General features: G+C 60.5%; 1 protein-coding gene across 2 annotated transcripts; it reads right to left on the reverse strand.

The window, feature by feature from the left end:
* Positions 1–1,043: 1,043 nt before the first annotated feature.
* On the reverse strand, positions 1,044–22,813 carry LOC141988438 (uncharacterized). 2 transcript variants are annotated; one of them, XM_074954227.1, is made up of 5 exons: positions 22,326–22,813; positions 10,942–12,947; positions 10,128–10,299; positions 8,988–9,600; positions 1,044–3,836 (listed from the first exon to the last, which is right to left on the reverse strand). In XM_074954227.1, the coding sequence occupies exons 2-5, from the start codon at positions 12,727–12,729 to the stop codon at positions 3,236–3,238; spliced, it is 3,174 nt and encodes a 1,057-aa protein (XP_074810328.1). In that variant the 5' UTR covers positions 12,730–12,947; positions 22,326–22,813; the 3' UTR covers positions 1,044–3,235. The 2 variants fall into 2 exon arrangements, with proteins under 2 accessions (XP_074810328.1, XP_074810327.1); XM_074954226.1 differs by lacking the exons at positions 1,044–3,836; positions 22,326–22,813 and adding an exon at positions 14,322–14,352 and having other exon boundaries at positions 8,428–9,600.
* Between the last annotated feature and the right edge of the window lie 1,401 nt (positions 22,814–24,214).

A 24,214-nucleotide genomic window follows, 5' to 3' on the forward strand; every position in this document is an offset into this window, starting at 1 on the left:
CCACCTTGTACTTTGGCCATTTGAGCCGTTCCCTACCAATGCCTAGACCGGTTACGCCGGAGGAGAAAGTTAAAGAATTCAGCCCCGACGTGCTCCATGTGGGCAGAGGGGAGTTATTGTACATAATTCGCACCAAAGTTCTTGACCATGTTAAAAAGGGCCGCACAGGTGACCACCTGAAAGGTCGTCATGTTCCCGCACCGAAAAAGGAAAATGAAGGACAGAGAGTGGAGACGTGACAGCCGCAAAGCCACAGCACCCAATTACTGGCACGTGTACACAAGGAAAATCAGAAATCCAGGGGAATGACAGTACTAGACTAGATGGAGGCCGGTGGCAGTGTAGATATCCCACTAGGCAAACCAGATAATCCCAAAATGCGAGAGTTCCTAAATATGACGAGTCCATATTCCCTGCGTCTTTGAACTAAACAAGCCACAACGGAGCACTGAATGGAAGGATTAGCACATAGCTGTAATTGTGGATGACTCTCCAGGCAGCCTACTCTGGCATGTTGCAAATATTCTAATACGGCGGATGCAGGTTTCAGAAGATTGCCCAGTTGCTGCCAAGCTCATAGAATCAGTGGAGTTCGAACATGTTCATTACTACACAGTTGTGCAAGCTCTTATAAAGACACTTGTCCTACACAAAAGTGATTTTTTAAAGGCAGTGGCTTATGTGATGGGTAATGCAACCGACATGCGGAAGTTATTCAAAGACAGTTTAAGTGACATTTTAAGCAACTGCATTGATGTGACCTGTGGGGGACTCATTACAGCTGTATTAGACGAGCGCTGGCGCTGTCTCTGTACAGAAGTGGACCATCTGTGTGCTGTAATGAAAATGGCTACCTCTCACTCATATGCACTCATTTCGGAGACTACCTTATCGACCAGGGGGTTGAAAGCCCAAGATTACCTCCGGAACCGGATGTAACAAGATTAACAACTTGGCTTAAAGCCATAGACAATCATGTGGAGCACTATAAGGGGGTCGCTGCTCGGGAAATCAATGTACACGACTACCATTTCAGAGGAGCTAAGTGTTTTATTGCCGAGTGACTCGCTTGCGGCAGATTGAATTTTTATCCAAGCAGAAGCAACTCCACGCTTTCAGACACTACTTGGGTTTGAATCCTGGCCAATGTTCCCAACAGAAGTGTACAACCGTGCATCTGATCTGCTGGCAATACTTCAGTACAAAGGACAGAATGCCCTGGACAATCTCAAGTGTCAACTTTTCCAAAGTTGTGCAGAGAAAGTGTAGGAGGTACTTACATACAAACAGCCACCATAGAGATTTTTTTGTGATGTGAGAGTCCTTGATTCCAAGCTAGGTTGTGTTCTCTCCCACAACGTCAGTGACTATGAACAGAATACAGTAACTACTCGCTTAACGTTGTAGTTATGTTCCTGAAAAATGCGACTTTTAAGTGTTAAGCGAATCCAATTTCCCCATAAGAATTAATGTAAATGGGGGTTAGGTTCCAGGGACACTTTTCTTGCCAGACAAAAGATGATATTTTTTATTTATAGATGTATATAAAATTTTAAACAAACAATTTAGTACTGGTACACAGCAATGATAATTGTGAAGCTTGGTTGAGGTGGTGGAGTCAGAGGGTGGGATATTTCCCAGGGGAAGCCTTACTGCTAAACGATGAACTAGCACTCGGCTGAGCCCTCGAGGGTTAACACAGTGTTGTTAGTGTATCCTCATGCTCTACAAGGCAGCACAATGGAGGGAGGGGAGACAGCATGGCAGACAGAGACAGAGACACACACCCTGAGAAATGCATTGCCCCTTTAAGTACGCTGACCCTACTCTAAGTACATTGCCTTTTTAAGTAGATCAGCAAGTTGAGAGAACAGCTGCTGCCAGCAAGCTCCCTCAGTCCTGAGACCTGTCGTGTCCCCCCTGCCCCACCTCTGTGGAGATGGGGTGAAGGAGCAGGGGAGCAGGAGGGGGACACCCTGACATTAGCGCCCCTCTCCCCCCCCCAAGCAGGAGGCTCGGGGAGCAGCTCCAAGGCAGAGGGCAGGAGCAGCGCAGGGCCATGGGGGAGGGACAGCTGAACGGCCCAGCGATCAGTAGCCCGCTGGGCAGCTGCCTCACAGAGAACTTAGGGGAGCTGATGGGGGGGCTGCCGGCCCACCCTGGTTCCAAGCCCCCCCCCCAGCTCGCTGCAACGGGCTGCTCTTCCTGCAAGCAGCGGACAAAGCAGGCGGCTGCCAAACCACGTTCTAAGGGAGCAGTGCGCAACTTTTAACGAGCCTGTTCCCGAATTGATCAGCGACGAAAGAACGTTCACCGGGCCGACGTTCAGTGAGGAGTTCCTGTATCCCGCTGCTGTGATCTGTACCTGGGGGGGAGTGGGCCGTTTACCTGAACACCGGAGATGGACTTCCTCGTGCTAATGACATTTCTCTCTCCAGTTTTCGGAGGAAGGTTTGCCACAACTTAGCCAGATTGCTCGTGATCTTTTGGCGAGCAGCCGATGCTGAATGCAGTTTGGCCAAACTTGGACAAGAGCTAACCCCGCAGTGTTACTGGATGTCATTGGAAACCGTGAGGACGGATGCCCAAATGAGTTGTCATGTGTCCTAACCAGGTGTCAATGACTATTTGTATGCTGATATAGGCGATATACAGATATTTGCAACAACACCTTCGTGTCCTTTAAGCAGAACTGTAATTATTCCAAATTCCCCTGAGCCGCCAGGTCGTTGCATAAAACAATAATCCAACTTTTATATTAATTGCACTCTCTTGCGTGGCAAGAATTTTGTATTTATAGCAACGATCACGTCACACATTTCTTATGTTCTAAAACTGACCATTTTGGTTGTGAAAAAAACGCCCAAGTGTCTGTCAACATCGTAACATAGGGCTACCGCATTTTCGAGCTGTAAAAGGATTACACATTGCTCCTGTTTGCCGATACGTGTATTTTTTTGTATTAAAATAATGCATCACCGACATTTCCAAACGACAAAGTTTCGCAAATCTGAACTGAGGCTGTTTTCAGTGCCGGAAGACACGGGCCCTACCGATGAAGCGTGGAAAGCCGAATGGCGTTCACAAGACGTCACAAACACCTCATGAAATAGCCGCCGGCTTGGATCTCCCGCCAAGTTCATGGGCAACCCCCAGCCACAGCCGCACAACCCAGGGCAGATGCAGATACTTGCTGCAGAAACGGAAGAAGGAGATCTGTCCCCATTTCCCCCCGTCAGGGCTGGCCCCGGCTGTGGACCCGGCGGTGTTTGACCACGTGGGAGCGCTGGCTGAAGCCGCGCCCGCACTCCCCGCAGGTGTAGGGCTTCTCCCCGGTGTGGACGTGCCGGTGCTTGAGCAGGTCGGAGCTCTGGAGGAAGCGCTTGCCGCAGTCGGCGCAGCCGAAGGGCCGCTCGCCGGCGTGGACCCGCCGGTGCTTGAGGAGGTCGGAGCTCTGCAGGAAGCGCTCGCCGCAGTCGGTGCAGCCGAAGGGCCGCTGGCCGGCGTGGACCCGCCGGTGTTTGTGCAGGCTGGAGCTGTGGCCGAAGCGCTTGCCGCAGTCGGCGCAGCCGAAGGGCCGCTCGCCGGAGTGGGTGGCCTGGTGGTTGAGCAGGTGGGAGCTGCGGCCGAAGCCCTTGCCGCACTGGGCGCAGCGGAAGGGGCGGGCGCCGGAGCTGGCGCGCCGGTGCTGGAGCAGGTTGGAGCTCTGGCTGAAGGCCTGGCCGCAGTCGGGGCAGCGGTAGGGGCGCTCGCCCGTGTGGACGCGGCGGTGCCGCACCAGGTCGGAGCTCTGGCTGAAGGCCCGGCCGCAGTCGGGGCAGCGGTAGGGCCCCTCGCCCGTGTGCGTGGTCTGGTGCTGGAGGAGGTGCGAGCTCTGCCGGAAGGATTTCCCGCACTCCGGGCACTGGTAGGAGCGGCCGGCCGGCTTGCGGCGGGGGGCCGGGGGTGCGGCCACCTTGGCAACTGCTGGAGAGAGACGGGAGGGAGATCCGGGAGGAGAAGCAAGCAAATTGATCCCCCGGGACTGGAACTTAAAGCAAGGGTAGAACCCAGGAGTCCTGGCTCCCAGCCCCCCTGCTCTAACCCCTAGACCCCACTCCCCTCTCAGAGCCAGGGATAGAACCCAGGGGTCCTGGCTCCCAGCCCCCTGCTCTAAAACACTGGGGCCCCGATGCTGGCCAGGAGGAGTGGGAAAGAGCCAGGAGCTCTGGTGCTAAAGGTTGTAACAGCGAGTGTCAGGGAACACGGTTTGGAAGGGCCCCAGTTCTGACCTTCCTCTTATGGGTCTCCCTCATTCCTCACCTGTGTGGGTCTCACCTGGGGTCCCCACAGCCTCGGGGGAGGGGAGATCAGGGCCCCACGGCTCTTCCCCTTGCTCCATCCACCTCACGTCGGCCTTGGGGAGGGGGAAGCCTGGAGAGAAAGATGGGGAGAGGGTGGAGTCAGTGGGGCCAGACCCCAGCTGGGGTCAATGGGCCTTGTTCCTTTGGAGTCAGTGGGGCAGAGGAGGATGGTGGGATACCACTGGAAGGTCCTAGCCAGGGATATGATGGATTCTCCATCTCTCAGAGGCCTGTCCCGGGGGTGGGGGTGTCTGTCTGAAAACCCCGCTCTAGCTCAGCCATCAGATACGGGCTGGGCGGAGGAATCACCCGGGGGGGACGTCTGGCCTGGGTGAGGCGGGAGGCCGAAGCAGATGGTCCCCAGGGTCCCTCGCAGGCTGGAAGTGTCTGAACGAGGGGCCATCAAAGGGTTAAAGACCTTCTCGGTTCTCCAAGAGTCACAGGAGCCGGTCCCAGGCCCCTAAGCCAGGCCAGTCCAGCTCTGCAATTCTGCGGCATGGCGTCCCTGTCGATCTCCTTGCGCCCCTCGTCCACCGGCAGCACGCGCCTCCCCTTCGCCTGGAACGATAAAAGGCCCCTCATTGAGCAGCCGGGCTCAGACAGGTGAGGAGAAGTCTGTGCAGGGACTAAGTAGCGTTAATTAAATAATTAGTCTGACGGTCCAAAGTGGTACTTAGAAGGAGCAGAGATCAGAATCCGGCCCTGCCCCCATGGTAATCAGGAGTGACTCTGGATTGACCCCAGAGGAACTGGGAGCAGAACCCGACCCTGTCCCTGTTGCAGTCAGGGGTGACTCTGGAGTGACACAGTGCGGGGAGCGGAGATCAGAACCCAGCCAGGACCCCACTGTAGTCAGGGAGTGACTCCGAATTGACCCCAGGGGAGCTGAGATCAGAATCCAGCTCCTGCCCTCATTGTAATGAAGAATGACTCCAGACTGACCCCAGGGAAAACTCAAAACAGAACCCGGCCCTGCTCCCATTGCAGTCAGCGAGTGACTCTGGATTGACCCCAGGGAGCAGAGATCAGAATCCAGCCCTGCCCCGTGGTCATCAGGAGTGACTCTGGATTGACCCTGGGGGAGCTGAGATCAGAACCTAGCCCTGCTCCCACTGCAGTCAGGGGTGACTCCGGATTGATGGGGGGCGGGGAGCTGACATCTGCCCGGCCCCCCCCGCGCCCGCAGCTCCCAGCCCGGACTCACCGCTGCGCGGGGGCGGCGCTGGCCCTTTAAGAGCGCCCCGCAAAGCCGGACGGGGGGTGTTGAGACTCCCCCGCTCCCAGGCTCGCCCCCGCTGCGGGAGGGGAAGGGCCCTTCTTTGTGACGTCACAGAGCCCCCTCCCAAAAGGGAGGACGCTGCTGAGCTCCATGGTTTTAACCCCTTTGTGGCCGGCGGGAAATCGCCCCAGCGAGCCCGGACTCCTGGGTTCTCTCCCCGGCTCTGAGAAGGGAGTGGGGGCTAGTGGGTTAGAGCGGGGGGGGGGGGGGCTGGGAGCCCGGACTCCTGGGTTCTCTCCCCGGCTCTGAGAAGGGAGTGGGGGCTAGTGGGTTAGAGCAGGGGGGGGGGCTGGGAGCCCGGACTCCTGGGTTCTCTCCCCAGCCCTGGGAAGGGAGTGGGGGCTAGTGGGTTAGAGCAGGGGGGCTGGGAGCCCGGACTCCTGGGTTCTCTCCCCAGCCCTGGGAAGGGAGTGGGGGCTAGTGGGTTAGAGCAGGGGGGGCTGGGAGCCCGGATTCCTGGGTTCTCTCCCCATCTCTGGGGGAGGGTGGGGTCTAGGGGTTAGAGCCAGATGCCCATGGTGCTCCCACCGATTTACACCAGCTGGGGCCCTCTGAGGCCCATGGATGCAAGGGGTCTGGCTGCCTGGCATAGGAAACTGACACACATGGGATCGTGACACTGACATATTTCTGGGAAACACAAGAAGAAAAGATTTATTTAGGTGTTTATTATTTATTATCTGTATTAAATTGACAGCTACAGACCAAGGTCGGGCTGGGCATTCCCCTCCTCCCCCCACCGAGATCAGTGCCCCCGTTGGGCCGGGCGCTGACAGACCCCCGCCCCAAGCCGAGATGAGGGCCCCGTCACGCTGGGGGCTGCAAAGGTCTCTGCCCCTGACCAAAATCAAGGCCCTTGTTGCACCTGGTGCTGCACAGACCCCCCCCCCATGAGATCTCAGGCCCTGTCACGCTGGGCGTGGCCCAGACGCAGTGTGAGTGCCCGTCCCTGCCCCGAAGAGCCTCCTGTCAAAAGCAAGATCCGTCTCCCCATTTCCCAGCTGAGCAAACGGAGACCCAGCAAGCTGCGTGCCGTGGGGGCGGGCGCGGAGGGGTGCAGTAGCTAATGAACTAGAGACGAGCCCCGCGTCCGATGCTGGGGTGAGGAGGGCCGATGCAATGAGTGGACGTCTCCGGCGTCACTCGGCCCCGCTGCGGATTCCCCGTCTGCTGGCCCCGGCTCGGAAACAGCATCGGAAAAACCGGCCTTTGGTAGACATTAACCGCGGGGGAGCCGAACCGTGGGCGCTAACTCATGGCAGACTCCGAGCGGGAGCAGGTCCAGGGGAACCCGAGGCCTGGAAACCACCTGTGCACAGGCCCCGGCTAGGAAGCGGTGACGTATTACCTGTCCCCTGGTTAAAGATATTTCTTTTCCGAGCGTGGAGGCAGCCATAATTTTCCACGCTAGATCTTCCCCCGCCCCTGACCACCAGTTAACCCCAGGGACGCGCCCCGTGCTTAGAGACCACGCTGCTCAGTCCCATGGGTTGCGGTAGGCGCGGCGACAAATAATCGGAGATTGGACGGAGTAGGAGCCGCGAGGTTATTCTCCCTCGGCATTTGGCCGCCGGTGGGATCCTGTGTCCAGTTCTGGTGCCCACTATTCTCAAAGGAGGCTGAGAAGCTGGAGAGGGGTCAGAGAAGAGCCGCGAGAATGATTGAAGGATTAGAAAACCTGCCTTACAGGGAGAGACTCCAGGAGCTCGATCTGTTTAGCCTAACTGAGAGAAGGTTCAGGGGCGACTTGAGCCTCCCGAAAAGGAGAAAAGAAATTGGATCATCGAACATTCGTGCGTCAAGCAGACTCCTGGGTACTATCCCCAGCTCTTCCAAGGCGTCCAGTCAGGCTCAAAGAAGGCTGGGATCTTCATGAGGACAGCAACGCGCTATGCATTTTGGGAAGGGCTATTAAACCTTCATGGTTTGAGGCAAGCTCTAGATGGGCAAGGCAAGGAGGAGACCAAATGCGGAAGGGGAAGTTTTCCAGAGCTGCGGGGTTCTCACACCTTCGTCTGAAGCTGCTGGATTTAGCCTGTTTCGGAGAGCGGGCGTAGCTGGAAAAGCCCAAACTCACACGTAGAGTGGGACAGAGGATGGATTCTTTCCGTTTGTTGGCCAGTCTGAAAAATCGGGGGAGGAGGGGGTTTGGTTTCATGTTGAACTGAATAGTTTTTGGTGAATCGACAAGTCAACAACAATCACCCCCGGAACCCAAACCGTATCCGTTTTCAGCCCTTTTTTCCTCCTTTGTTTTTGTTTTAAAGAACAGAAAAGCAACCTTCACACCCGTTGTTTCTGGGTCGAAAAATGGAAACGTTTTGTCTTGGGAAGATGTTTCAATTCAATCTGGAGCGCGTCTTGCTGTTTCTGCAAGGAACCTTTGAAAGGAAAAAGATGGACCTGAAAACCGGAAACATTTTATTTGGCAAAGGTCAGAAGGGAAACTTTTGTTTCAATTTCGTTTATTTTCACTTCCCTGGTGGTTCCCTCCTCCACCTCCCCCCCCCCGGATGAGCAATAAGTGTCCTTCGCAGGCTGCGTTTGAGGCTAAACATGCCAAGCTCCTGACTCTCCAGTCCCCTGATCCTCCCAGCGGTCCTTCTCTGCACCTGGTCCTTCGTTCTTCAACGTGGGGAACCCAAATTGGACACAGGATTCCAGATGAGGTGGGATCAATATTTCCTGATCTCAGCTGGAAATATCTCACCCCACCCATCCTGGGATTGCTTTGGCCTCTTTCCCGGCTGCCTTCCACTGGTGGCTCATTGTCCTGCAATCGACAAACGCACCCATGTCTTTCTCCTCCCATGTCATTTCCAACCAGGGAGCCCTCACCCCCAGTTTAGAGTAGCCTTTCTTGGTATTATTCCCTAAGGCTACGACCTGGCATTTTGTCCTATTATATTTCATCCCGTTTCTATTACTCCTGTCTCTCCAGCTCGTCCTCCACCGTATGGATGATGTGCACCCCCAATTTGTGTGTCATCAGCATATTTCATTAGTGTATTCCTACTTTTTGTGCCAGGGCCATTAAGGTTTTGATCCAGGTTGGCCAATCCGATCTCCCATTCTGGTTCTGGCCATTGTTGGAGAGGAGAGAATGTTGGATGGCCCTTGGACCAGTCTGGCCAATCCTATGTCCTATTTGGTTCTGGCCATCATGGGTGAGAGGAGGCTAGCCTCAGTGGTCCTTGGTTCTGCTCCAGCCTAAAACTGGACCTCTACGAGACGTGCTCTAGCTAAACCACCAGATATGGTCTGGATGTGGGAGTCATTGGGTGCGGAGTCATCCAGCTGACGTGGTCCCTGAGGCCGGGCTAGATGGGCCCCTCTAGGTGGCCCTCCATAACAACCTCCTTCAGGCCGTGTGGGTCCTGCGGTGCCTCACCAAGTGGGAACTCTGCCCAAAGTTCTTGCCGCACTCCGGGCAGCCATAGGGGCGCTCGCCGGTGTGGGTGATTTGATGGCGCACCAGGTCCGAGCGCCAGCGGAACTTCTTGCCGCACTGGCTGCACCCGTAGGGCCGGTCCTTGCTGTGGGAGGCCCGGTGCCTGGCCAGCTCGGAGCTGTGGTAGAAACTCCGGCTGCATTGGTGGCAGCGGTGGGATCTCTCCGCCCCGTGGATGCGCAGGTGACGGGTAAGCTGGGAGCCCCGGGAGAAGCTCTTCCCGCACTGCGGGCACTGGTGAGGTTTCTCGCCAGTGTGGGTCCGCTGGTGAGCCAAGAGGGCAGAGCTCTGGCGGAAGCTCCGGCCACACTGGGGGCAGAGGTGAGGCCCCTGGACTGGGTGGGAGCCAGACACGGCATCAGGGTCATGGGCATGCTGGGTGAGTTCCCTCGGCGGCTGGGGGACATCCGCCCTACCCTGACTCCCAGGGCTCCTGTCCCCATCGGATTTTGGGGGGCAGGTGCTGGGCACTTTGGCCTCCTTTGGACCTTTCTGTTGTGGATTCGCCTCCTCCATTATGGCTGCTGCTGAGGGATGAGGAATAGAGACCAAGAGTGAGGGGACATGAGATAGTAAGAAGGTACCTCCTTGCCATATCCACAATCCCCTGCCCCGCGACGCCTGCCATCCTTACCCACAATCCCCTGCCCTGCGACGCCTGCCATCCTTACCCACAATCCCCTGCCCCACGATGCCTGCCATCCTTACCCACAATCTCCTGCCCCGCGATGCCTGCCGTCCTTACCCACAATCCCCTTCTCTGGGATGCCTGCCATCCTTACCCACAATCCCCTGCCCTGGGATGGCTGACATCCTTACCCACAATCCCCTGCCCTCCCTACCCACAGTCCCCTGGGGCTGGCACTAACCCCCTTCATGTGGCTCTGCCCCCCTCAGCCAGCCCTCCCAATGCACCAATGCCCCCCCATGTCTCCCACCGCCCTCTGCATACTCACAGTGCCCCTCTGTCCCCCCAGCCCCTGTGGGACCCCTCCTCTCCCAGTGGTGCTTTGTCCTGGAGGTGTTACCCCCAGCACCCCCATTCCCTTCATACCCGGGGGTGGCTGGGGCTCCTCCTTGGGGACGCAGGGTAGCTCGGGGCCGGGCCGGCTCAGTGTTGCCCCCTCCTGGGGACGGGGCAGCGGGGGCGCGGGAGTTTCCCATGATGCTCCTGCACACGGCGTCTCCTCCATGCTGGGTTTTTCCACCTTCACCCGCACGGTGACCTGGGAAGGAGGGAAAGTTGTCATGGCGGAAACAGGGTGTGAATGATAACTGGGGCAGGGAGTGGGGGTGACAAGGGGAGACCCCTGCGCTCCACAGAGTTACACAGCCATGGGGAGCATGGACCATCACTCATTTCCTGGTGGCGCTGCAAAGGCTCATGGGAGTCACAGAACAATACCCCGGCTCTGCCATTGCACTACCCACATTGCCCTGGGGGAGGCACCGGGCCCGACCTCCCGCTCTCCCTATCCACAAACCCCCGGGGAAGAGACCAGACTTCACTTGGGGTGACAACAGCACCCCTCCTGCGACCCTTTCAACTCACCTCCCACCCGCCACCCCATTGCCCCACCTGCCCCAAGGGCCACCCCCGCCCCACCCATCTCCACTGCCTGGCAGCCCCGGGCCTGTCGCACCATGGAGAGGACCAGCAGTAAGACCAAGTGCCGTGGCCAAGCACCACGTGGGGGGGTGTTTCTGATGCCCAGGGGCTTGGTGCCCCCAGGGGCCTGCCTGGGCATATCGGGGAAGGCAGGCTGCTGTCTGTGGCAGCCCCGGATGGCTCAGTGTGGTCAGACGGTGCCACATCACAGCCTGAGAAGAACCAGGCCACGGGTTAGACGCCCTCCCCGCCCCTGCACCTGCTGCTCCCACATCCCGGCCGCCGGCCGACCCCGCTGGAAGCCCTCGGCCAGGGCCACGGCCTCGGCGCAGGTCTCTGGGCCTCGTTCCCAGACCCAGCTCTGCATCTCCCCCGGCAGGATGCTCAGGAACTGCTCCAGGACCAGCAGCTCCAGGATCTGCTCCTTGGTGCGGCGCTGGGGCTCCAGCCAGCGGCGGGAGAGCTCCCGGAGCCGGGCCCAGGCCTCCCGTGGTCCACCAGCCTCCTGGTAGCTGAAGCCTCGGAAGCACTGGCGCCACCTCTCTGCTGCAGCCTTGCCCACTCCCAAGATGGCTGCTTTGCCAACACCCAAGATGGCCGCTTTGCCATAATCTTTGGTGTCTCCGGCCTCCAGGCTGCGGTAGGCCTCGCCACTGAGGGTTGGCGTGAATTGTGTCTGTTGCTCTTCCAGGATGGCTGCTTTGTCCACCCCCAAGATGGCTGCCTTGTCCATTCCCAAGATGGCTGCCTTGTCTGCCCCCAGAATGGCAGCTTTCCCATAATCCTTGGCATCTCCAGCCTCTAGGCTACGGTAGGCCTCGCTGCTGAGGGCTGGCATGAATTGTGTCAACTGCTCTCCCATGATGACGGCCTTTTCATAACCCTTGGCATCTCTGGCCTCCAGGCTCCGGTAAACCTCACCACCGAGTGCTGGCGTCAGATGCGTCAACTGCTCTCCTAAGATGGCCGCCTTGTCCATTCCCAAGATGGCCTCCTTGTCCACTCCCAAGATGGCTGCCCTATCTGCCCCCAAAATGGAAGCTTTCCCATAATCCTTGGCATCTCCTGTCCCCAGGCTGCGGTAGGCCTCACCGCTAAGGGTTGGCGTGAGTCGTGTCAACTGCTCTCCAAACATGGCCACCTTGTCCACTCCTAAAATGGCAGCCCTATCCACCCCCAAAATGGTAGCCTTCCCATAATCTTTGGCATCTCCGGCCTCTAGGCTGCGATAGGCCTCACTGCTAAGGGTTGGCGTGAGTCGCATCACCTGCTCTCCCAAGATGCCTGCTTTGTCCATTCCCAAAATGGCCGCCCTGTCCACCCCCAAAAGGGCTGCCTTTCCATATTCCTTAGCATCTCCAGCGTCTAGGCTGCGATAGGCCTCGCTGCTGAGGGTTGGTGTGAGTCGCGTTAATGGCTCTCCCAAGATGGCTGCCTTGTCCACTCCCAAAATGGCCGCCCTGTCCACCCCCAAAATGGCAGCCTTCCCATAATCCTTGGCATCTCCAGCCTCCAGGCTGCGATAGGCCTCGTTGCTGAGGGTTGGCGTGAGTCGCGTTAACTGCTCTCCCAAGATGGCTGCCCTCTCCGCTCCCAAGATGGCCGCCTTCACCTTCCCATAATCCTTGGCATCTCCGGCCCGTGGGCTGCTGAAGGCCTCGCCGCCGAGGGTTGGCGTGAGTCGTGCCAAGCGCTCCCCTCGGGGCCATGGACAGGTGTCGTTTGCTTGCCCAAAGAGGGCGCTGTTGTCCGGCAGGGTGGGGCTCTCCCAGGGCGGGAGGACTTCCAGGGGCGACCGTTGTCCCCACCAGCATTGGGGTGTCTCCTCAGGCCGGGCCTGCTGAGGAGCCGCCCACCTCAGCAGCTCCCCGATGGTCCCAGCCTGCACCAGCCACGGTGCCTTGCTGGCCGCCTCCCACTCCCAGCCCGGCTCTGGGCCTACTGGTTCGGGCTCCTCCATTTTCACCCGTGGTGCCATCGTCTCCTCCAGCGGATACAGGAAATGGAGGCCCAGGGCTGGGGGAGGCACCTCTTGAGTGGCAGCCATTTTCTTAGCTCAGCGGGAAGACGGTAGCTGACTCTCCACTCCGACTCTTGAACCCCAATGGTGACTCCCTGGTAGGTCAGTTGGGAACCTCCAGGCCACTGGTCTTGTCCCCACAGGGCCTGTGCTGAGGTCACTTGTGTGCCGGTGATCCCACTGCTGACACCAACTGGGCCAGGTAAGATGATTTGGGGCTCTAGGAGGAACACGCCAGCTCGTTCCTGCATCGTAAAGGAGGAACAAATGGAAATGAGAATAGAAATGAGACAGACAGGAGAAAAGGGGGTGGGGTCTTGTGGTCAGAGCGGGGAGGGGCTGGGACTGGGAGCCAGGACTCCTGGGTTCTATCCCCAGCTCTGGAAAAGTTTTGCCATGTTTGGTATTTTTCTTGTATCTCCAGCTCCCAGGTTCCTAGGACTGTGAGAGACTCCCAGTTTCATGCAAAAGTAAAATAAATAAGTTTCTAGTTTTTGTAAAAACAGAGGAAAGGTTGAAAACCAGGAGCCCCAAAGGCCAAGAAAGAGCCCCAATGGTTGCTATTTGGTTAAATAATATTGTGGCTTCTTAGCCAGTTCTACAGTTGTGTGGGGACCAAATCATGATTTGGGGCAAACTGGGTGGGCCAATGCCGCAGAAGGACTCTGCTTTCTGCTGTGGCGGGGCCTAGGGAGCGTGTGCTGGGACCTGAGCCGGAGTGTGCCCGGTGCTGTACAGACAAAGAAGGCAGTGCTGACTCCCAGGCCCCCCCCCCCAGCTCTAACCCATTAGACCCCACGTCCTTCCCAGAGAACCGGAGTCCTGGCTCCCAGCCCCCCCTGCTCTAACCCACTAGACCCCCCCTCCCCTCCCAGAACTGGGGAGAGAACCCAGGAGTCCGGGCTCCCAGCGCCTCCTGCTCTAACCCACCAGCTCCCACTCCCCTCCCAGAGCTGGGGACAGAACCCAGGAGTCCTGGCTCCCAGCCCCCCAGCTCTAACCCACTAGACCCCCTTCCCCTCCCAGAACTGGGGAGAGAACCCAGGAGTCCTGGCTCCCAGCCCCCCAGCTCTAACCCACTAGACCCCCCTCCCCTCCCAGAACTGGGGAGAGAACCCAGGAGTCCGGGCTCCCAGCGCCTCCTGCTCTAACCCACTAGCCCCCACTCCCCTCCCAGCGCTGGGGAGAGAACCCAGGAGTCCGGGCTCCCAGCGCCCCCTGCTCCAACCCACCAGACCCCCCTCCCCTCCCAGAACTAGAGGGAGAACCCAGGCGTCCGGGCTCCCAGACCCCCTGCTCCAACCCACCAGACCCCACTCCCCTCCCAGAGCCGGAGAGAGAACCCAGGAGTCCGGGCTCCCAGCGCCCCCTGCTCCAACCCACCAGACCCCCCTCCCCTCCCAGAACTAGAGGGAGAACCCAGGCGTCCGGGCTCCCAGACCCCCTGCTCCAACCCACCAGACCCCACTCCCCTCCCAGAGCCGGAGAGAGAACCCAGGAGTCCGGGCTCCCAGCGCCCCCTGCTCCAACCCACCAGACCCCCCTCCCCTCCCAGAACTAGAGGGAGAACCCAGGCGTCCGGGCCCCCCCAGCCCCGGGGGAGGCGGGGGCCGCCGTACCTGCGCCGCGGGGGGATGGAGCCGCAGGGACCCGGCGGCGCTGGCGGGGGGGCTTCCCGGGCCGGGGGGGGGAGGTCGGGTCCGTCCCCGCGGCTGGCTCCGTGGCGACTGGCTGGGGCGGCTGTCAGTCAGGGCGGAGGAAAGGGAAAGGCGTCTGGGATCGCTGGTGTCCCCTCCCCACGGCGGGGGGGGGCCCCCTTGGCGGGGGGAGGGACCTGGGCGGGCTCCCCGCCCCCCGGCCTCGGCCCCTCTCCGGATCCCCCGGGCGCAGGGGGGCTCGGGGAGGGGAGGAAGGGGCCTGCGGGCGGGCTGGCTATGGCCCCGGGGGCGGGGGCGGGGGCGGGGGGGGGAAGGCAGGCAGCCAGACAGAGGGACGGGCACAAAGAGACTGACAGACCCAGCCCGGGGCCGGGGCAGACAGAGGGACGGGCACAAAGAGACTGACAGACCCGGCCCGGGGCCGGGGCAGACAGAGGGACGGGCACAAAGAGACTGACAGACCCAGCCCGGGGCCGGGGCAGACAGAGGGACGGGCACAAAGAGACGGACAGACCCGGCCCGGGGCCGGGGCAGACAGAGGGACGGGCACAAAGAGACAGACAGACCCAGCCTGGGGCAGACAGAGGGACGGACAGACCCAGCCTGGGGCAGACAGAGGGACGGGCACAAAGAGACGGAGAGACCCGGCCTAGGGCAGGGGCAGACAGAGGGACGGGCGCAAAGAGACGGACAGACCCAGCCCGGGGCCGGGGCAGACAGAGGGACGGGCACAAAGAGACGGACAGACCCAGCCCGGGGCAGACAGAGGGACGGACAGACCCAGCCCGGCGCAGACAGAGGGACGGGCGCAAAGAGACGGACAGACCCGGCCCGGGGCCGGGGCGGACAGAGGGACGGATGGGCACAAAGAGATGGAGAGACCCGGCCCGGGGCCGGGGCAGACAGAGGGACGGGCGCAAAGAGACGGACAGACCCGGCCTGGGGCTGGGGCAGACAGAGGGACGGGCACAAAGAGACGGACAGACCCAGCCCGGGGCCGGGGCAGACAGAGGGACGGGCACAAAGAGACGGACAGACCCAGCCCGGGGCCGGGGCAGACAGAGGGACGGGCGCAAAGAGACGGACAGACCCAGCCCGCGGCAGACAGAGGGACGGGCGCAAAGAGACGGACAGACCCGGCCCGGGGCCGGGGCAGACAGAGGGACGGGCGCAAAGAGACGGACAGACCCGGCCCGGGGCCGGGGCAGACAGAGGGACGGGCACAAAGAGACGGACAGACCCGGCCCGGGGCCGGGGCAGACAGAGGGACGGGCACAAAGAGACGGACAGACCCGGCCTGGGGCTGGGGCAGACAGAGGGACGGGCACAAAGAGACGGACAGACTCAGCCCCGGGGCCGGGGCAGACAGAGGGACAGGCGCAAAGAGACGGACAGACCCGGCCCGGGGCAGACAGAGGGACGGACGGGCGCAAAGAGACGGACAGACCCGGCCCGGGGCAGACAGAGGGACGGACGGGCGCAAAGAGATGGACAGACCCGGCCCGGGGCCGGGGCAGACAGAGGGACGGGCGCAAAGGGACGGACAGACCCGGCCCGGGGCTGGGGCAGACAGAGGGACGGGCACAAAGAGATGGACAGACCCGGCCCGGGGCCGGGGCAGACAGAGGGACGGGCACAAAGAGACGGACAGACCCGGCCCGGGGCCGGGGCAGACAGAGGGACGGGCACAAAGAGACGGACAGACCCGGCCCGGGGCCGGGGCAGACAGAGGGACAGGTGCAAAGAGACGGACAGACCTGGCCCGGGGCAGGGGCAGACAGAGGGACAGGCGCAAAGAGATGGACAGACCCAGCCCGGGGCCGGGGCAGACAGAGGTACGGGCGCAAAGAGACGGACAGACCCGGCCCGGGGCACACAGAGGGACGGGCGCAAAGAGATGGACAGACTCAGCCCCGGGGCCGGGGCAGACAGAGGGACGGGTGCAAAGAGACGGACAGACCTGGCCCGGGGCAGGGGCAGACAGAGGGACAGGCGCAAAGAGACGGACAGACCCAGCCCGGGGCCGGGGCAGACAGAGGGACGGGTGCAAAGAGATGGACAGACCCAGCCCGGGGCCGGGGCAGACAGAGGTACGGGCGCAAAGAGACGGACAGACCCGGCCCGGGGCACACAGAGGGACGGGCGCAAAGAGATGGACAGACTCAGCCCCGGGGCCGGGGCAGACAGAGGGACAGGTGCAAAGAGACGGACAGACCCAGCCCGGGGCAGACAGAGGGATGGACGGGCGCAAAGAGACGGACAGACCGGGGCCGGGGCAGAGAGAGGGATGGGCGCAAAGAGACGGACAGACCCGGCCCGGGGCCGGGGCCGGGGCAGACAGAGGGACGGGCACAAAGAGACGGACAGACCCAGCCCGGGGCAGACAGAGGGATGGACGGGCGCAAAGAGACGGACAGACCGGGGCCGGGGCAGAGAGAGGGATGGGCGCAAAGAGACGGACAGACCCGGCCCGGGGCCGGGGCCGGGGCAGACAGAGGGACGGGCGCAAAGAGACGGACAGACCCAGCCCGGGGCAGACAGAGGGATGGACGGGCGCAAAGAGACGGACAGACCGGGGCCGGGGCAGAGAGAGGGATGGGCGCAAAGAGACGGACAGACCCGGCCCGAGGCCGGGGCCGGGGCAGACAGAGGGACGGGCGCAAAGAGACGGACAGACCCAGCCCGGGGCAGACAGAGGGATGGACGGGCGCAAAGAGACGGACAGACCGGGGCCGGGGCAGAGAGAGGGATGGGCGCAAAGAGACGGACAGACCCGGCCCGGGACCGGGGCCGGGGCAGACAGAGGGACGGGCGCAAAGAGACGGACAGACCCGGCCCGGGGCCGGGGCAGACAGAGGGGAGACAGGAGACGGGCGGACGGCCAGGCATGGCAGACAGACGGACAAGGCATAGTTTACACCGACGGGGACGCCGGACGGACAGACCAACACAGGGCTGGCAGCCCGACATGGCAGAGAGAGGGAGAGAACGGGACCGGCGCCGTCTGGGCTGATCCAGGGACAGACGGACGGAGTCGGGACAGGCCGACGGATAATGCAGACGGGGCCGACGAGCGAAATCTGGAGGGATGGGGCCGTGACCGCCCGGCCTTCTGCGCCCATGGACTGAAGAGACACCGGGTGCCCCACGGCGACACGTGGACGGGGACAGTCTGGCCAGGCAGGTCCAGCCTAGACCGACGGATGAGGGACAGAAGCACGTGAGAGAGACCGAAACCATCCAGCTGGACCGTGGGACGCAGCCCGCGCAGACGGACGGACAGAATAAGGAGGACAACACACAACCTCAAGAGCCACAATATAGACAGATACAACCCAGACCCATCCTAGACAGACGGACAGACTCCGAGACGCAAAATAGACAGACGAACAGACACCACACAGACAGATGGATAGATACAACCCAGATCCGGGGATGGGCAAACTTTCTGGCCCGAGGGCCGCATCGGGGAATAGAAATTGTACGGCGGGCCGTGACTGCTCACTCAATTGGGGTTGGCGTGTGGGAGGGGCTGAGGGCTCCGGTTCGGGGTGGAGGCTCCGGGGTGGGGCCAGAAATGAGGAGCTCAGGGTGTGGGAGGGAGCTCCGACCTGGGGCGGGGGAGTGGGGTGCAGTGGGGGGGTGAGGGCTCTGGCTGGGGATGAGGAGTTTGGGGTGTAGGAGGGTGCTCCGGGCTGGGATTGAGGGGTTCGGAGAGTGGGGGTAGGGGGATCAGGGCTGGGGCAGGGGGTTGGGGTGCAGGGAGGGGTGCAGACTCTGGCTGGGGGTGCGGGCTCTGGGGTGGGGCTGGGGATGAGGAGTTTGGGGTGCAGGAGGGTGCTCCGGGCTGGGATTGAGGGGTTCAGAGGGCGGGGGGGATCAGGGCTGGGGCAGGGGGTTGGGGTGTGGGAAGGGGTGCGGGCTCTGGGGTGGGGCTGGGGATGAGGAGTTTGGGGTGCAGGAGGGTGCTCCGGGCTGGGATTGAGGGGTTCGGAGGGCGGGGTGGGGGGATCAGGGCTCGGGCAGGGGGTTGGGGTGTGGGAAGGGGTGCAGACTCTGGCTGGGGGTGCAGGCTCTGGGGTGGGGCTGGGGATGAGGAGTTTGGGATGCAGGAGGGTGCTCTGGGCTGGGATTGAGGGGTTCAGAGGGCGGGGGGGATCAGGGCTGGGGCAGGGGGTTGGGGTGTGGGAAGGGGTGCGGGCTCTGGGGTGGGGCTGGGGATGAGGAGTTTGGGGTGCAGGAGGGTGCTCCGGGCTGGGATTGAGGGGTTCGGAGGGCGGGGTGGGGGGATCAGGGCTCGGGCAGGGGGTTGGGGTGTGGGAAGGGGTGCAGACTCTGGCTGGGGGTGCAGGCTCTGGGGTGGGGCTGGGGATGAGGAGTTTGGGATGCAGGAGGGTGCTCTGGGCTGGGATTGAGGGGTTCGGAGGGCGGGGGGGGGATCAGGGCTGGGGCAGGGGTTTGGGGCGTGGGGAGAGGCTCAGGGGTGCAGGCTCCGGGTGGCACATACCTCAAGCGGTTCCCAGAAGCCGCGGCCACGTCCCCCCTCCGTTGGAGCGCCGGGGGGGCCGCGTAGGAGCCGGAGTGGGGCCATGCCACGGCTTCTGGGAGCCGTGTGGAGCGGCCCCCGACCCTCATCCCTGGCCCTCCCGGCCGGAGCGCTGGAGCGGGGGAAGCCTGCGGGCCGTAACGTGCCTGCCCTTGACCTAGACTAGAGGTGGGCAAACTGCGGCCCACGGGCCACATCCGTCCCGTGGGACCCTCCTGCCCGGCCCTTGAGCTCCTGGCTGGAGAGGCTAGACCCCGGCCCCTCCCCTGCTGTCCCCCGGCCCCCGCAGCCTCAGCAGGGCTGCAGGCTCCTGCCGGCCAGCGGGGCGCTGGCCTGCCCTGGTGCTCTGGACTGCACGGCGGCGTGGCTGGCTCTGGCCGGCGGCACGGCTGCCAGTCCTCGTGCTCTGAGCGGCATGGTAAGGGGGTGGGGAGCGGGGGGGGGTTGGATAAGGGCAGGGGGTCCCAGGGGGCAGTCAGGGGACAGGGAACGGGGGGGTTGGAAAGGCGTGGGAGTCCCGGGGGGCCTGTCAAGGGGCGGGGGTGTGGATAGGGGTCAGGGTAGTCAGGGGACAGGGAGCGGGGGGGTTGAATAGGGGGTGGGATCCTGGGGGGGGCAGTTAGGGGGTGGGGGTCCTGGGGGGGCTGTTAGGGGGTGAGGGTCCCGGGAGGGGGCGGTCAGGGGACAAGGAGCAGGGAGGGTTAGATGGATTGGGGGTTCTGAGGGGGGCAGTCAGGGGGCGGGAAGTGGGAGGGGGCGGATAGGGGGCGGGGGCCAGGCTGTTTGGGGAGGCCCAGCCTTCCCTACCCGGCCCTCCATACAGTTTTGGAACCCCAATGTGGCCCTCAGGCCAAAAAGTTTGTCCACCCCTGCCCTAGACAGACAGACACAACACAGACAGATGGGCAGATATAATCTAGACAGAGGGACAGACACAATATAGACAGACAGACACAACACAGGCTAATAGACAGACAGACAGACACAACACAGACTGATGGACAGACACAATATGGACAGACGGACGCAACACAGACAGATGGGCAGATACAATCTAGACAGAGGGACAGACACAATATAGACAGACAGACACAACACAGCCTGATGGACAGACGCAATATGGACGGACGGACGCAACCCAGACAGACGGAATGTCGGAATATTACGAACGAGGGAACAGTCCTGACAGACCGACCGACCGACCAATCCGGGATTCAAACGCCGCCACCACCCGCCACCCCTGCTCCTCTTGTGTCCCGGGGATTGACGCACCAGGGCTGGCTAGCCAGGCAAACGCCTTCCCGCCTGCAGCGAGCACCCCGGGCACTGTGTGATCTCATCCTGCCTGCCACGGATCCCCCCGGCTTCCTGTTCCATCTACCCACCAGGCTTTCTTTGGGTCCCAGCCCCTTCCATTCAGCTGAGGTGACTCCTCTGATACCTCGAGCAGGTCTGTATCAATACGCTGAGCTAGGCGAATGATGATCTGGTGGGTAAAGACTCTGGACTGGGTCTCAGGATGCCGGGGTTGTATCAGATTCCATGTGTGACCTCAGGCAAGTCCCTTTCTCTGCCTCAGTTTCCACATCTGTACAATGGGGGTAATGGCACCAACCATCTTTATAAACAGGCTTGGTGGACCTCGGTTTTTATTTTTTATGTCGGAAAATATCAATGTTTGGTTTATTTTCAATTTTTCCCATTCAAATTTTCACAAAATTATGGGGTGTACACGTTCCCCCCCCCCATTTTTATCTACTTAAATTTTCACAGTTGCAGAGAATTATAGGGGAAGGATGAAATGATCATTCTTTAACGACAGCAGATGTTTGACTGGAAGCGTTAAAGCTTTATAAACCGTTCAAACAAATTGCCAACGGCATATGTCAAAATTTGCAAAGTAAACGTCTTTCATTCGAACTCTAATACGTCCACACCCACCATTTTTCCTCGCTGCTCATTTAGATGATTATCGATGGAAATATTTTTTCGTCAGTCTGTCTGCGTTTGGTGAAATTGACATTTACCAGCAGTCACCGATACAAATGGAACATATGAAACATTTTGATTTTACTGTGAAACCTATTTTACTGTGTGTGATTAAATTATCATGGCAAATTTTAAACAGTCAAAATTGAAACGAAATGATTTTCTGCAAACGAAACATGTTCGATTGACCTAAAATGATTGATTTTCATGGAAAATGTTTTTTTGTTTTTACCCATTTGGAATGAAAACAAATTCCCAAATCACAGAATTGTCCACAAAACCGATTGGTCGGGTTCCCGCACATCGTCGTAAACCTGCAGACCTCATTGCCAACAGAAATCGCCAGCGACTAGAGTTTAAGAGGTTTCAGAGCAGCAGCCGTGTTAGTCTGTATCCGTAAAAAGAACAGGAGGACTTGTGGCACCTTAGAGACTAACCAATTTATTTGAGCATAATGCATCCGATGAAGTGAGCTGTAGGTCACGAAAGCTTATGCTCTAATAAATTGGTTAGTCTCTAAGGTGCCACAATCCTCCTTTTTTTAGAGTTTAATAGGCATCATAGGCAAAAAAATCAAGCTATCCAGAGTTAGACAAGAAAGGATTCAAATGACTAGCAGTGGTTAACACTCATGCTTCAAACCGCGAGCTGGGGGTGGTCAGGAACACACTCTTTCCTGGCGTGTTATACCAGAGCTGTCCACTGGGGGGGGGGCCCTTGTACATTCCTCTGAAGCAGAGGGGACTGGCTACTGTGGGAAACCAGATACCGGGCTAGATGGGCCCATGGGTCTGATCCAGGGGGACAGGGAGGAGGTGGGATACTGGCATAAATGGCCTGGGGGTTTTTAACCCATGAGAGTCACAACTGAGAAAGAAAGAAAGAAAGAAAGAAAGAAAGAAAGAAAGATTATCTATTGGGGGAACACATGGCAAAGGGGGAATTGCTGCTCGGGCTGGTCCAAAGAACTCGGTGTTTGCTATGAAAGGGTCGAAAGAAAGGACAAAAAGTGTGTGTGCGGGGGGGGGGGGTTTCACCCCAAAAATTTTCGAACAAAATGACAAAAACTAGGGGGAAAATGTAGAGCGAAATGAACACATTCGATTTGTTTCCTGCAGCCTTTACAAAGAAAGGACAAAACCTGGATATTTCTCCCTCACTTTTTTTTCTATAAAGAATGACAAAACTTGGGCTTTCCACAAACACTTTTGAGAAGGAAATTAACAAAGTAGGTTTGTTCCCGCCAAAACGCAGAAAGTGATGGTTTGGTTTTAGCCACTGGATGGCGCCGTGACCACATGCATTATGGGTGCGAGCCAATGTCCAGGGAAGCCAATGGGATGCTCCTGCCGCCCGTCTGCCCCTACCTGCAACCCCCTGGGTGAGGCGGCCTCTCACCCCGACTCCCAGCAGAAGAAAGTTGGACTCACGGCTGAAGACTGGCGTGAGTCGCGTCAACTGCTCTCCCAAGATGGCTTCCTTGACCGCTCGCAATATGGCCGCCTTCGCCCCCCCACACCCCTCGACATCGCCAGCCTGCTGTCGGCCTGGGCGCGCCGTGGGTTGGCGGGAGCCATCGCACAAGCTCACGCGAGCTGGCCGCTTTCGCCTTCCCATGATGCTGGTTGTGTCCGGCCTCCTGGCTGCTCTGGGCCTTGGCACCCAAGGTTGGCGTGAGTCACGTCAAGCTCCCCGCAGGGGGACGGGCAGGCGCGAGCCAGACGGGGCCCTGGTGCTGTCTCCTGGCCGATGTCTCTCCGACCGGGGCTGCGGAACCTTCTGCCACTGGACCTCCCAGCACCGGGCCCTCTCCTCAGGCTGGGCCCGCCGTGGGGCTGCCCAGGGCAGGCCCCCCATCGCCGGTAGGGCCAGCCTGTCCCAGGGCTGGCATTTCTGGCGCGGGCAGCCATCTTGTCATGCACCTCGGGAATGTCTCTCTCAGCCCCTGGGGATTGTGGGGGACTCCCTGGAGGAGGAACTGGGGAACCCTGCTGGAGAAAGATGGGAGAGATTAGAGGGTTGTGGAAATGCGAGCAGGACACCCCAGAATAAGCCCAGGCCCCACCCAGTACCCCCCGTTCCACAGTTTTTGGCCTCAGCCCTCTACCCCCATCCAGCCCCTCAGAGCGGGGAAAGAACCCAGGAGTCCTGGCTGCTACCTCCCCACCCCACTAGACACCGCTCCCCTCCCAGAGGCAGGGAAAGAACCCAGGCGTCCTGGCTCCCAGCCCCGCCTGCCCCAAGGCCCACTCTGTTCACACTCTCTCATTAAGCACTGTCTCTCTGGTGCCAGCCCGACAGGACGGAGTTGCCCAACCGGTTCCCGGTGCCGGCGGGGTGAGGGTGGGATCATCGAAAGCCCCCACACAACCCGCTCCCACCATGCATTCTTCCCAGAGGCAGCCGGGCTCCTTGCCCCACCCCCACACTAAATTCCAGCTCCCCTCCTGCTCCCAGAGCTGCGGAGAGAACCCAGGAGTCCTGGCTCCCAGCTCCCCCCCCCCAACCACTAGACCCCACTCCCCTCCCAGAGCTGGGGATAGAACCCAGGAGTCCTGGGAGCGTGCCCCCTCCCCTCCCACAATCTCAGTCCTGGGGTGCTCCCAGGCTCAAGGAGATCGGGTTTGGCTCCCAGCCCCCCGCCCCGCACCCCATTCCCTGTAGAATTATCATGTGGCTACTTGGTGTGAACCTGAGACACCGGGGGCCGGTGACCCCCGGCAAAATTCCACCAGGAGTCAGACCCAGGAGTCAGAGCAGGGCAGGGCGGTGTCTCCCTGCATCCTTCAGACCGACAACCCCCGGCCCATGCGCGCTGAGAACTTACCGGGCCCGGCTACCCGGCAAGCCGGGACGCCGGGCTCGGCCTGCGGGGCTGCAGAACCGCCATGTAGACGGGATCTCCGGAGCCCAGGTCCCAACCCGCCCCCTGACGGCCACAGGGCAAGTCTGGAGCCCCAACTTGGCCCCCCAGGCTCGGGACTCGGCCCCGTGTGGATGCACCCCTGGAGCCCAGCGGCGAGAAGACAAAGGAGTGGCGCCCATCCGAGGGGCGCGTCTGGTTCACCCCGACCCTGAGGAGACGGGGACGGGCTGTGGGTATTTTACACCCTGGGACTAGTACGGTTAGATCCCAACTTTGATCCTGGTTATTTCTCAGCAGTTCCTCTACGTGCATGTGGGGTAACTGGTTAGATCCCCACAGCAACCCGATCGCAAGAGCCCCCCACTGCTCCCTCCTCACGGCACTGCCTGGCATGCGATGCCCCGATGGGGGGACGTTACCCTTCCGGCTCCCAGAACCAGGGGGCAAAATGTC

This window comes from Natator depressus, chromosome 6 (assembly GCF_965152275.1).
Source record: "Natator depressus isolate rNatDep1 chromosome 6, rNatDep2.hap1, whole genome shotgun sequence".
Classification (NCBI taxonomy): domain Eukaryota; kingdom Metazoa; phylum Chordata; order Testudines; family Cheloniidae; genus Natator; species Natator depressus.